This window comes from Parasteatoda tepidariorum, chromosome 3 (assembly GCF_982258835.1).
Source record: "Parasteatoda tepidariorum strain Cologne lab strain chromosome 3, Ptep-v5.0, whole genome shotgun sequence".
NCBI lineage: Eukaryota > Metazoa > Arthropoda > Arachnida > Araneae > Theridiidae > Parasteatoda > Parasteatoda tepidariorum.
In genome coordinates, this window is record NC_141757.1 from 108,591,507 (window position 1) to 108,607,261 (window position 15,755).

At 28.7% G+C, this 15,755-nt stretch overlaps 1 protein-coding gene across 1 annotated transcript in view; it reads right to left on the reverse strand.

Moving 5' to 3' along the window:
* Positions 1 to 4,877: 4,877 nt before the first annotated feature.
* The window catches only part of LOC147814146 (uncharacterized), a 48,775-nt gene continuing 37,897 nt past the window's right edge, over positions 4,878 to 15,755 (reverse strand). Inside the window, exon 2 of the mRNA XM_087160225.1 lies at positions 4,878 to 5,020. Coding sequence (XP_087016351.1) covers positions 4,878 to 5,020 — 143 coding nt within the window. The remainder of the gene's footprint in view (positions 5,021 to 15,755) is intronic.

Here is a 15,755-nt window from a genome sequence, read left to right on the forward strand (position 1 = left end):
TATATATATATATATATATATATATATATATATATATATATATATATATATATATATATATATATATATATATATATATATATATATATATATATATATATATATATATATATATATATATATATATATATATATATATATATATATATATATATATATATATATATATATATATAAATATATATATATATATATGTAACATAAAAAGCTTCATTTAAACTTTTTATATTATCCTAATTAATTATTCTACTAACCAAACTTGCACTTCTGATTAAAAATAAGGAAAATAGCTAGATCAGTCAAAAATTAGAAACTGATTTACCTTAATACCATATTAAATTTGAAAGCTTTGTTTTGGATTTCAATTAGTGATTGTGTTAAACAGGTTGTAATGCAAAATCTGAGAAGACTGATCATCTTTTCTGATTATAAAAGCAATTTGTCTTTACATATTTCCTGAAATACGGGTTAATAATTGCAATAAAAATACCGAGAAAGAAAATAAAAGTATAAATAAATATAAAGAATTAGAGAGAAAAAGAAAAGAAAAAATATTATAGAAGGCAAATTTTGGACATAAGAAAAAAATAAATAAAAAAATTTTGTGGATATTTTGATATTAAAGTGATAAATATGAAAGGTAAATAATAGATAAAGTGAAATAAAGACAATCTTGGTCTTCAGAATAACAACCACTGTGTCATTTTTTTTAAAAAAATTTTTTCAAACAAGGTAAACAATACTCAAGTCTAATTCCAGATTGAAATTTTTCCTGTAAAACTGTTTTTTGTATTTTGTGTCTTACATTTTAACTTACACATTTAAAAAATGTTTATTATTTTTTATCATGACTGAAGAGTTAACTTAAATTGTGTTATTATGAAGAATACTTCCTATAGTTAAAAAACTGTTTTAAGTCAAAAAAATTGTTGAAAATGAAAATCTTAAAATTGCTGATAATGCTACTACAGATTTTTGATAGTGTTAAAGTTTTTACAATGAGAACATATGTAAATGTTTTATAATTTATATTACTTTTATATATTGTCAACATTACACTGTACATTACAACTTCTATTGTAGGGAAGATTTTGCAAATGGGTAATTTTTATAATTTTTGAATTGTAATTAAACATTTTTGGCGAGGGGGGATGTAACATAAAAAGCTTCATGTAATCTTTTTATGTTATCCTAATTAATTATTCTAATCGAAACGCTTTCTCACACTTTTAAAAGCCACATCCTGCTCTTATATCTATTTTTGGCTCAAGTATGCATTTAATTAAGAGCAGGACATTTTTGCCTTTGCTCTGTGTGGGAAACGTTCGATCTATTTCATAAACCAATAGCAACTACAAAGATTTCCGTCTTTCCCTAAATTAAGACATTTTACGGATTTTACTTTGCAAGATTTTCCCTAACATATGACATATATCCCTAACATATAACTTTTCATGCACTCTTTTACTCACTCTCATGACTGCTGTTGTCTAATAATTAATAAATAAATTTTGTACCCTCGTTCCCGACCTAAGACCTGTTTTAATCCTTCCACTCGGCAACGACGTTATAGTACTGTGAATGACCGAAATTGATGGTTGTTGACAATCACATATTCACAATGGTAAATATCAGAAATACATACGAAGTCTAGTTAAATGCCACATTCTGGTATATTATGCTACACTGATGTTTATTTAAGGTTCAGGGCCGCTGCCCGGCATGCATTTTGCTCGGTATACCCTACACTGATGTTTCTCCTAATCTATCCTCAGCAGAAATTAAAATATCGAATAAATATAATAATATTAACGAATAAATTAATATCGAATCGGATGTAACAAATATTTCGGACATTCACCAAAGCGACTATATGGTTGTTGACTTTCACCTATGAAAGTCGACATTCTCTTGATTTCGGTTCTTCACGATAACATATACATATTATTGTATTATTTTATTATATATTTGTTAAATTATAACATTATAAAATTTGTTAATTGACGCACATTGCCCATAATAAAAGAAACGAACACTCCGAATATTTTTTTTAAAATCAATCTCAACGAGTCAAGGACCTAACCTTTATGTTAATTAGTTTGCACAGACGATATTTTAAGATAAAAAATCAGACACTAAAACGTACTTTCTGTGAATAAACTTACGTTATTTTACGCATTTGAATTCTTGTTCCTCAAAATACGGATATTTGAGTAGTACCATAATTGCATGCAGATAGATAAAAACAAAACTTACGATTGCTGCAAATCACACTCAATCATGCAAGTTTCTGCAAGTCTGGAATAGGTTTTAGCACATCTTGCTCAATGTAGTTAAAAGTACTATTTTCAATTGTTTTGCTTTTATTTTCTTCAGCTCTGGTCTTCGGAGAGCTCTGGTTTTCTGTGAGAGAAGCCTATCCATTGCTTGTAAAGCGAGCTATTGCAGCTATAATTCCGTTTGCTACAGTGTATCTTTGTGAAGTGGGATTGTCCACACTTGGCACAATAAAAACAAAACATCGAAATAGATTGAATGTTGAACATGATATGCACGTTGCTTTGTCGAAAACCTTCCCTCAATTCAATTTATTAATTAAGGAAAAGCAGCAACAACCGTCACATTAAAAATTTTAATTTTAAAAATTTTGTATACTATTAAAATAATAAAATTAAGGTTTTCGAATAATTGATGTTTTTCGTAATTAATTTTTTCACAGGGGGTTGGTCCGTGACTTCTCAAAAATTTTTAAAAGGAGTCCATTATACCCAAAAGGTTAAGAAACGCTGCTAGAGAGATGGCGACAAAAGATTATTATTTTCTACTCAGAACTTGAAAATTTCGTCGTGTAGCTTTTCTCCTCCTCGAAATTATGATTTTCTTCCAAAAATTTCAAAAATCTCATGGTGTAGCTTTTCCAAAATTACGATTTTGTTGAGAGAATTTGAAAACTAAATCCAATTATTTTCATACCCCCCCCCCCGAAAAAAAAGTAAATAAATAAATAAAAATGAAAATCTGATAGTGTAGCTCCTCTTACACGGAAATGATGATCTTCTAGTGAGAATTGTAATGTTTTGTAATGTGATCGGGACCTTGTAGTGAGAGTTTGAACATTTTCTAATTTGATTCTCTCAAAATCACGAAAAAGATTACGTTTTTTTCTTTGTTTCATACTTTTTCTTCTTCTTTTTTTTCAATTCGAGTTCGGTAAATAAATTGATGCAATCCTACATATATTTTATAACTCGGTCTGTTAACTTCCTAAGTAATTAACTAATTGTTTTGCTTGGAAAAAATTTAACTTGGAATAAATTTAACTACCCGAAAATACTACGAAACAAAAATCTCCGACTTGGCACCTGGTTGGTTTAATAAAAAAAAGACGTTGCCTACGTATACATTATAATATTATAAATAATATTTAATTCGCCTCACTGGATAAAAAATTGGGGAATTAAAAATTTAACTTGGAATAAATTTAACTACCCGAAAGTACTACGAAACAAAAATCTGCGACTTGGCACCTGGCTGGTTTAATAAAAAAAAGACGTTGCCTACGTATACATTATAATATTATAAATAATATTTAATTCGCCTCACTGGATAAAAAATTGGGGAATTAAAAATTTAACTTGGAATAAATTTAACTACCCGAAAGTACTACGAAACAAAAATCTGCGACTTGGCACCTGGTTGGTTTAATAAAAAAAAGACGTTGCCTACGTATACATTATAATATTATAAATAATATTTAATTCGCCTCAGTGGATCAAAAATTGGTGAATTAAAAATTAAATTTGGAAAAATTTAACTACCTGAAAGTACTACGAAACAAAAGTCTGCGACTTGGCACCTCTGGTTGGTTTAATAAAATAAAAAGGATATTGCCTACGTATACATTATTATATTATAAATAATATTTAATTTGCCTCGGTGGATCATTCTACTTTCAATTTTAGATTCACAGCACCAGAAGGAAACACCTCCAGGAACTCATCTCACGATGAAGGGGTAAAGGGCCGTTCCGGCCTCAGGCACCCCGGCCAACCAACAAGACAAGACAAGACGGTGGATCAAAAATTGGTGAATTAAAAATTTAATTTGGAAAAAATTTAACTACCAGAAAGTACGACGAAAAAAAAATCTGCGACACTCTGGCTGTTTTTATAAAAAAAAAAAGATATTGCCTACGTATACATTATTATATTATAAATAATATTTAATTTGCCTCGCTGGATCGAAAATTCGAGAATCAAAAATTTAATTTGGAAAAAATTTAACTACCTGAAAGTACTACGGAAAAAAAAATCTGCGACATGGCACCTCTGGTTGGTTTAATAAAAAAAAAAGGTATTGCCTACGTATACATTATAATATAACAAATAATATTTAATTTGCCTCAGTGGATCAAAAATTGGTGAATTAAAAATTTAATTTTCAATAATTCGTCGAAGTACTAATTTACATCATAAACAAACAAACGAACTTGTTAACAAAATATCAAAATAAGACTTTTTATTTATTTATTCATTTTTCTTTCTTTCTTTTACCTAAGAATTTGTTTTAAAATTCCAGCTTCGTCCTATTTTTAACAGAATAAAATTTAGGCTGATAGAGCAACTTTAGATTTTATTTAAATATTTTTGTTTTTAATGTCTATGACTATTAAATCTAATTATGTGACAATTTATGGTTGTCGTAGTTTTAAAATATTTATATATTTCAGTTTTGAAATTTTACGTATGAATGCATTGGTTGTACTCTTTTTTTTCTATGATTACTTAGTTTATAATGCGATGAATTAAAAAATGTAGCAATTATTTAATATTCTAACTTTATTAACTAGGTCACGGAGGCGAGCAACATTATTCACGTTACACTGCCACATACACCCATTCATTGGGTGGACCACATTCACACAGAACAATACGGAGAGAAACATTCATGCCCTGAGCGGAATTCGAACCAGCAACCATTGACTTCTCAGTTAGTCGTGCTGATCGCTCAGCTACCTGACCTGCAATTCATCAAATATATACGCACATATTTTTCGTATGCAAAATTACATATACAAAATCGTAAAAAGTTTATACATTATTGTACCTCTGTCAAGTTGCTTCAGGCTATCAAAGATATATTTCCCCGTGGACTTAGTCACTCACAACGAGCAAAATATTTATCTTATTAGTATCTATGTATTTTTGAATTGTTCCACTAAAATATTTGGTTCTACATTTATAGTTGATTTAACTTTTTTCAGCTTATTCAGACTACTTGAAAAATAAATTTCGCTTTCACAAGTATGTAAATTCAATCAACCAACAAGTTTAAAAGAAAAACTTCAAAATGAGGAATAATCACGGAGTAACATCCAGTAGTCCAAGGTACAACACATTGTGTTTAACACCATCTAATCATTTAGACCCTTTTTCCTTTCCTTAAAAAAAATTTTAGTATACGACCAAATTCTGTTTAAAAATATATGAGATATGTAAATAAGAAAATGTATAATGTATTTCTTACAAAATTGCTGAAGTAATTTGAATTATTACTTAATGCATAAAAATAACAAGGTAAAATTAGTTCATGTTATCAAAGAAACTCTTACCGCTAAATCTCGAAAGTCGTTAATATGCTCATTGCTAATTTGCAAATTAATTAGAGTAATCCATTAAAGTGCGGAATCAAAAGTTTTCCGCAATTTACCGACGCAATCTGTGCATGAACTGTCGTAAATACCTTTAAAATTCAAAAGTTTGATCATCTCAATTTATCAACTAATTTGTTGATTGTTTGACTGTATTTATTGACTTAAATCTTAAAGATCTATCAAAAATAAATAAATCACATTTTGTTAATTTCCTTAATTGCAATAATATGTTAAACCATTTGATTCTTTGAGGCGTAATTCTCTAAGTGATTGATTCTATCAACTAATGCGTTAGTTGTTTGATTGTAGTTGCTTGATTTTTTAGCTAGCAAAAAATAATTAATTTCCTTAAGTTTAATAATATTTTAAACAGTTTGATTCCCAGTAATATAGTTTTTAAAGTGATTGATTCAATCAACTAATGCGTTAGTTGCTTGATTGTTGTTACTAGATTTTTTAGCTAGCAAAAAATAGTTAACTTCCTTAAGTATAATAATATTTTAAACAGTTTGATTCTCAGTAATATAGTTTTTAAAGCGATTGATTTTATCAACTAGTGCGTTAGTTGTTTGGTTGCAGTTACTTGATTTTTTAGCTAGTAAAAAATAATTAATTTTCTTAAGTGTAATAATATCTTAAACAGTTTGATTCTCAGTAATATAGCTTTTAAAGTGATTGATTCGATCAACTAATGCGTTGGTTGTTTGATTGTAGTAACTTGACTTTTAGCAAGCGAAAAATAATAAATTTTCTGATGCGCAATAATATTTTAAACTACTTAATTCTTTGTGTCGTAGTTTTTTAAGTGACTGATTCTATCAACTAATGTGTTGGTTGTTTGATTTTAGCAACTTGAGTTTCTTAGGCAACGTAAAATAAATGAATAAAAATGCTGATTTAAGCGAACAGAAATGTAGCTGTTGTTGCAGCAAATATCTTATTCTTGGTAGTTAGCAGATTATTTAGAAATGAAACGATTTTTTGTTACTAAAACGGATCATCCTAGTTAATTTGCATATAAGCTAGATCAGTGATTACCAACTGGCGGGCCAAGGACCGCATCCGGCTCACGAAGCCTTTTTTGTGGCCCAGCGAACTAAAATATATTATTTGTTATTTTTTGCGGACAAGTTTCGTAAAAACTCTATATGGGTTTAAAATACTTTTCCTTCGATAAAAAAAAAACTAATTTCTTCGTTTCTGGGAAATTTAACATACCAACAGGTTTCAGATTTATCATATCAGGTTTTGCATCCAAGAAAATATTTATTCAAATACAAAAATAATCGTGTATGTTTCTCTCTTTTTTCCTTCTTTTTTTGTTTTTTTTTTGTTGGTATTTTGTGAATATAATGTAGCATGTGTGTATCAGAAATTTTCTCTAAGAAATTCTCCGATTTAACTTCTTGAAGCCACTCATTTTGAACGAAATTATTTACATTTGTAAAATTTGAGGCCAGAATTTTTTAATATGCAAAAAAATGTTTCTAGAAATCTACTTCTTATTTTAATTTGTAATTCAATACTTTTGTTTTGTACAACTTGATATAAATCTGACAGTAATATTTAATGTTCCTTCAAACATAAAAAGAGTCCTATATAAAATTTTGATAAAGTTGCGGCCCGCCATTTGACTGTTGTTTTTAATTGTGGCCCCAGCCCTCTACTGAGTTGGAAACCCCTGAGCTAGATAATCTTTAGAACAATTGATCTTTACACTTTAATGGCAATATATTAATAATAATAAAGTATCGCGTATTTTCAACAACAAAAAGGATTTTGTTAATGGTTCAATTTGTTCTCCATTTAAAGTGTTGCTTAGTTATTAAGCTCATTGAAAGTGTGTTCCGCGTGGGCGAGAAGAGTCTGGTAGTTTTGAATCCATGTGATCGTTCATTCATCCCTCCGTTCTGCCCCTGACACCAGGAGAAGTTATTGTCCCGGTTATCGTCCCCGAAGAGCTTTCACTCATTCAGGTGAAGGTCTGATGGTTTAGAAAATAAAAACGGAACTTCTAAGCATCTCTCTGTAAGGATTAAACATCAACACACTTCTGCAAGTAGAGCGAGAAGAGATAAAGATCATCGGCATTAGGGATCATTTTGGCGGGATCGCATCGCTAAATTTGGCGAAGGTTATTGCAAATATAGCCACTTGTAAAGTAGTCACTAAAATAATAAAAATATTAAGTGATGGATCGATTATACAAACTTTTTTTTTTATTTTTGAGTAAGTTTTAAATAAAACGGAGTACTCCGCATACGCATATTCTACAATTTTACTAAACTAAAAGGAACAATCCGCATAAGCATATTCTACAATTTATTAGACTAAAAGGAACACTCCGCATAAGCATACTCTACAATTTACTAAACTAAAAGGAACACTCCGCATACTTATATTCTACAATTTATTAAACTAAAAGAAACAATCCGCATAAGCATATTCTATAATTTATTAAGCTGAAAGTAACACTCCGCATACGCGTACTTATAATTTTTTTAAATTAAATTTCGTTTTCTTTCTTTTTCTTCTTCTTTTTTTTGTTGCTACTATGCTAAAATGAAAGAGTTAACACCTTGTATATCTTTTGATTTTAGGATTGAAGTTTCACGTTTAGAAATTACAACCTAAATGGCTCAAAGGGTGAATATTAGATGTGCTAATTAATTAGTTCTAGCGATATAGTAAGTTTCGAAATCAGACACAAAAGCTTGATTTTTTTTGAATAAATATTCATAATATACCTAATTTTTATTTTTTTACGATGAATATCTATTTTTTATCTTAAAAGTTGGCGGTTATAGGCAGCAAGTTCGGAAATATGATTTCAAATTTATGTTTCGTACCCTTAATGTAAATTCTATATCGTTTGCCTTTCGTCACAAATTTAGAGCTATTTCAGCTTATTAAGAAATGTTTGCAGTTGACTACGAAATTCGCTTATTCAAAGAAAATTCCACTCAAAAAGTACAGCAATTTTGAAATTTTTTTGAAACTGAACAAAGCAGCATCCGAAAACAATTATGGCTCATAAACCAGTATTGTTTTCGTAATTCTAAGGGGTCCAAAACCGTAACCTTCTAATGAAGCTTAAGTGAAGTTAAAAAGCAAAGTCGTTTGCTTTTAACAATCGTTTGTTTTTTATAATAATTTTCTATTATAGTTTTTTTCTGTTACTGAAAGTTAAAACACGATCGAAGAATAGAAATAAAGCGTTTCTTTATAGCGAGAAAATCATGACTAAGAGATTTTGTAGTTGGTGTTATATTTTTGCCATGGTTTTGGCTCATTGACGATTTTAACACACATTGTATAAATATAGTTATCTTATAACTATCCAACTGGTCGTACATATGAAAGAAATTTTTCATTCTTGTTTTCAAGCGATACTCTTTGGTTGAGTTATGATAATTCTTCTGAGTACAGTTAAAAGTAAGTAAGTTTTTTATGTACCACATTATGCAACTGATATCAAATTATACAGAAACATAAAAAGTTTATTAATTATTAAAACAGAGTAAGTATTCTGCACCAATGTCATCAAACCTCTCTCCATTAAAAAAGGTTATAGTCACTGTTGTCAAAAATTTTCCCTCTGAATGATTCAATTTTATAGGATAAAAACTATTTGTTGAAACAATATGAAATTTTGCACATTTCTACAGGAATGTTTTAAGAATGCTCTGACATCAAAATATTATTGATGCGGTTATGTGATTTAAAAGTGATTTTTCGCTTATAAATAAGAAACATTCAAAACCAAATGCTTTGCTAAGGAAACGGAATCTCAATCTGCAGAAACTACATTTGAAAGGCAAATCAGCTTGTCACTGAAGGAGCATAATAATATTTATATTAAAATCTGAAGACAAGAACTGAAAAATTATGAAACCATTAATAGCAAAATTTATAATTTTTTTAAAAATAAATTTTTATTAAATTTTGCAAAATCGAAAATATTTAATAATTATAATATTAAAAATATATAAATAAATATAAATTTTATTCTTATTGATCCTATCATTATCATATCATTATCATATCATATCATATCATTATCATATCATATCATATCATATCATATCATATCATATCATATCATATCATATCATATCATATCATATCATATCATATCATATCATATCATATCATATCATATCATATCATTATCGTATCATATCATATCATATCATATCATATCATCATATTATCTAACTGATCATATATTGATCATATTTTTACTGATCATATTTCTTATCTTGGACTAGGGAATATTGAGACTGAAGTACAGGTCAATTTTATTATTTTTTTATTTCTTTGAAGGGTTTTATGCTGTTTCTAACTGGATTATAACTTAAATATTTAATTCACCAAAAAATTTTTTTAAAATTTAAAATGGTAACCCTTTTTTTGAATTATTAATTAGATAGTTAATGATTTATTTTTATCATAGAAGGTAACATAACATTTATACTAGACATAACAAACACAATAATAGATTATTTTAATAAAAAAAGTTTTTTGAAGACACCCTACTATTTAAACCTTCATAATTTATATAATTATGCTTCATTAAGAAATCTTGCTATCCATAATCGGAAACTTTATTTTCAGAATTCTTGTCGAAAATAAAATCAGAAAATGTCTTCACATCAAGGGTTACTAATAAATATTTAAATGAGGGAAAAACACCTAGTACAACTCTAACTACTCGGTGTTTTACCTAGGTATACAAGAGAAACACCTAGATTTTTAAAAACCCTCTAAACACCTAAGTGTTTACACCTAGTAAAACACGAACTCTAACGATTATCTATGAGAAAGATCGGACTAAGAGCATCAAAATATGTTTGAAAGAAACAGAAGTTTTTACAGGGATAGAGAGGAATATTGTAATTGAATTTTAATCAACTCTCTAAATATTTAGAGCCCAGAATCTCTGCAGAAGTTGCGTGCATAACAATATCAATTATTTTAAGTAAAATAGAAATATATTAATTCTAGATTTAAGTGATTAATTTAAGTGTTATAAATCTGAACTATTTTCTCCTTTTCAGTTGAAAAATCTTTTAGGTATGCTTTTTTTGTTTTAGGTTTGGCAAAATAGAACTACTCTCCTGCACTTTTTAGTCAGAATTTGGCCTAAAAGTCAGATATTTTAAGTAAAATTAGAAATATATGAAGTCTAGGATATTCGTTTTAGGTTTAGGCTGTTTTGTCCTTTCTAGTTGGAAAGTGGCCTTTTTGTCAGAAATCTTAAATAAAATACAAATTTTATGATCTAGGTCCCTTCCTCTTAAGTTTGACAAATAGAAGCACTCTCACATTTTTAGTCGGAAAGTTGTCGACTAAAAATGTGAGAGTGCTTCTATTTGTTATCAGAGTCAGACATTTTGAATAAAATAACTAAATTTTTGATCTAGGTTTTTAATTTTAGGTGTAATGGAATGGAATTACTCTCTCCTTTTCAGTGTACATGAAAAACGTAGTTTTCTAAGCTTTTATTTTATAATATTTTATGTTTAAATCTTCCTCATTGGAATAACCATTGCATTAATGTATAATCCTCGTAAGATAGTTCCCTTGGAAAAGTTCATTAACATCCACGCGGTGGATGAAATAGATTTATCCTCGCTTTTAGTTTTTCAACCCCTTTTTAGGAGTGAGTGTTTAGAAACAGTTAGAGCAGATTAATCCTTGCGTCATGCTCCAAAGGACATATAAGATGGCCTCCATCATTCCTAGAAGATTGTGGAATAGTAGCTCTGCGTGTTAGGAGGTCAGCAACCACCATAAGGGATAAAACTTATGTTTTTTATTTTTCTTACGCACTTACGATATGATGCTCAAGACGTAATGGTACATTAAACAATACCAAACATTTGTTGAACTTCAGTTTGCTTCCTCGTGGTATCAGGATAAATGGAAAAGGAAAGAAAAAAAAAAGATGTTACTGATTATGATTTGTTATTGGCGATTATTTGATTTTAACTTGTAATGAGTCGTGTATTGTGGTACATCACATGGTACTGATTTGAAGGGGTGACGAACTGCACAAAAAAACGCTTGATTTTTAATTTATTTTTAATTTTGCGTAAGCTACTTTGTAAGTTTAGGTATGACTCATAATTTTCTTAATTTTGGCACCATTAGGAAAGTGAAAAAATAATAACAAGTGTACATAAATTATTAAAATTCTGGAAATATATTTTTAAAAAATTTATTGAAGCAATTATTTGGGGAAAATTCTTTTGAAAATTTCAAAATTTTTTTTTATTTTTCTGCAGTTAAATTACAATTTTAGCTTAGTTTTTTTCTCATAATGTTAAATATCCCATTTTTAGTCAATCGAGTTTTTCTTAAATTTTTTTTGTCATTAAAAATGGTTTTTTGCCAAAATGAAATAAATGATTTTTTGCCACAAGTTTTTTTATGACACAAAACAAAGTTTCTATCCTCAGTCTTTTTCTCATAATGATAAAAAATATCAAGACTGAAATTTATTCTTGAAATTTATTTATTCTTAACAATATTAAAAGTGACTTTTAGCCATAATACTACAAGATTTTTTTTATAGCACAAAACCGAAGTTTCTTGACCTCAACTTTATTTCATAAGGTTAAAAATCAAATTTTTCAATGCAAAAAAAAAATCACGTGGGCATTCTTTTCTTTGATTGAGATCAGGGAACTTATTTCACTACAAAAAAAATTTGAAATATTTTATCTAAAACCCATTTTTTTATTTTTTTATAAAAAAAAAATATTTAAAAAAAAAACGGCATATTTTGGGTTTTTTTTTAATGTAGAAAAAAATAACATTTAACGTTATGAAAAAAAAATTAAGGTCTAAAATTTTCTTTTTGTGCTATAAAAATATTGAAATATTTAAGCTAAAATCTGATGAAGTATAATATTTAACATTGTTTGAGAAAACTGAGTTGAGAAAACTTGTGAATTCCTTGTAAAAATTCTTAAAATTTGAGCACGATTTAACCTCAAAAATTATTTTAATAAAATGTTTCAAATGCTTATATACTTCCAGAACTTTAAAAGTTTAATTGCATAGTTTGCACTTTTTTCTTTCTGAAGACATCAAAATTAAGAAAATTCGCTCAAAAATAAAAAAAAAAGTGGCAGACATTAACAACATCTGAGCCACTCTTTCGAGTTACATAATTTTATTAAATTGACTCAAATTTCAAATCGGCACCCTCATCGTAGCATTGGTGTAAAAATTACTATAGATCTTTCTCATTATGCACTTTTAAACTTGTTTTTTTTTTTTAAATTTTGACTCGATGGCAAAGAGTATTTTTTTTTAAATTTTATTCTGGTTCTTTTCAATTGAAATGAGCTATATATTATATATATATATATATATATATATATATATATATATATATATATATATATATATATATATATAGTATTAGAAATTAGCTTTTGAGATATATGTATAAGAATTATAAGTATACGAATTATATGTTAAGAAGACATGTCTCAATCAGTATTTCCTATGCTTGTTTAGATTAAAAAATATTTTTGAGGCAATATAAAGCGTAAAACCTACAACTTCTCAACCTACATGGTGACAAAGTTAGCTGCCAACAATTTAAACAGCAACTTCTTTGGGAAGTGAAATTTTACGATAAAATTCTCTATTCATTTAGGACGAAATTACGAGTCATTTTTTCAATCATGTCATTAATAATGAGAGAGGATTCAGAAAATTTAGCACAAAATGGTCTGAGCAAAATAGAATGAGGTTAAAGTAACTTCAAGCCGAATAGAAATTTCCCAATTTCTACATGGGGTAGAAATTTAGTTTTTAGTTGGCACGAGTCACTAAAAAATATTACTAGTTCATACACATGTTTAACTGGTCAGTTGTACATGTCTCCATTACCTTTTTTTTAAAAAGTTTTTGGAATGAATTTAAATGAAGAATTAAAATAAAGAGAATGAATGAATGAATAGGATTATGCCATTTTTTGATAAAAACACATACAGTAATATGAAGCTGAAAATCAAAAAAGTAAACAGCATATACCACGTTTATACTTTGGTTGCTAGTTTGAGTGGCAAATATCCAATCTAGCTGTATTGAACGACCCGCTCCCTTGTTTAGCATTTTTTTTAAATAAAAAAAAAACTTGATTCTTGGATAGAGCGTCCGCCTTCCAATGAGGTGAACCGGGTTCAAATCCCAGCGATGGCTTGTTGATACGAATACCGCATCCGGCTATCACCGACCACAGTGCTGACGTAAAAATATCTTCAGTGGTAGACAGATCATGGGTTAGAGCCCCCTTGACATCAGGCTAACCGTGCTAGGTTTTCCTCTCCATATAACGCAACTGCGGATTAGTTCCATCAAAAAGTCCTCCACGAAGGCAAATATCTGCCAATGCTTGATCGAGGAGTTCCCTTGTCATCTGGATTGGGGTCAAAATCGCAAGGCTATAGAGTTGTACACTAGTAGTCGCAAACCAAAATGTTCAACGACGGTTATAAATAAATTGTTTCAGGGGGACACACATTTTAAAAGAAATAAAAGCTTGTATTATAATCGCAACCAGCTGCAGGCAAGATTAAAATTCAAAAAAAAACAAAAAAAACGGGTCGTTAAAGGCCGGTGGATTGTAAATTAGCGTCCGGGGGACAACTGATAATTTTTGTTATGGCGTTCCGAATCAAATGTTAGTCATCTCGTACTTACAAACCGACGTTAAATTGGAATCCCACTTTTATTCAACACTTCTAAAATGTTTTCCTATTTTAAAAGAATCTAAAGAACATGTCGAAACATGTTGAAGAAAGAAGAGAAAAGAAGAACATGTACTATAAAAGCAATTAAAATAATGGAAAGAAATGTATATCACGAATATTTCCTTTTATATTTACTTAAATTCATTAAAATTGCAAAAGAAATTTGTCAAAGTAGAACCAGCTTACAGTAATGTTTTATTTAAGTTTGTCATCTAAGCAACGATAAATTTTAAGGAATAACCTTATATGTGCCATATTTGACTGTAATATTTTATAAGTGATTGCAGTGGCTAACTAAAGCTATCAAGGTAACTCATGACTTTGATCTCGGTAACCTTTTTTTTTTTTTTAGAAAGATGTCCTCGAATACTCTTTCAAAACTAAACCCCCGTCTTATTCTGAGGGCCTCAAAGGGTATAAGAATGGTGATTAAAGTAGAAGTTCATTCACACACAGAGATTGTGAAACAAACTAACATTGAAAACGAGTTTTTTTTTTTTTTAAATCATCAAGGAGTATTACAAAAGATTCTAAAATGATTTTGACTTCACCCCTTTCGCCTTCGTTCGTGCGATGAACTGAAGTATTGGTGTAATCCTTGAAGAACCGCTACCCAAGGAAATATAGATAACCCTTTTTTTTTCTGTAACCAGAAAGTAAAAGTTATCGCTTTCATCGAAATTCTAGAAAATTTTTTCAGAAAGTTTTTTGGTGCTGTTAAATTTGATAAGTATACCAAATTTGTTGAAAAATCTCTGTGAGATATCTGAAACGGAAATTTTAAAACTTAAAATAATTGTTTTTACTTTTTGACATAACTGAAATAAACTGCTTTATTACAAACAATTCTTAAATCATTTTGCACGAAAAATAAAAAAATTTCATCTCTCTAGTTTGACTGTTAAGCTGTTTTTGCTGATAGTATTTAAAAAGAAAATCGAAAGTTTCTGTATTCTAAAGGTTAAATAATTCTGCATTTCTAAGGTTAAATAATTCTGCATCCCTAAGGTGAAATAATAATAATGATTATGAAGAAGAAAGCTTTCTACTTTCTTATGTCTGTTGAGGACTGGTAAAAAAAACGAAACAAAGTCTTATTTCATGTTATAATTTGTAATTAAAGTAAAAATTTTATCTAGCACCTAGCCATCTTTGGCGACCAGAGCTTGATTATCATTCAACATTATTTTGTACAACATATAAACTTTAATGGTAAGCAAGCCGAATGCAAGGCGTAACAAAATTTAAATATCCCCACACCTTAATTAGTCTTAAGCAATATGTAAACAAAATTGTTCCACTGTCTAGCTTTTGCCCGAGCAGAAATA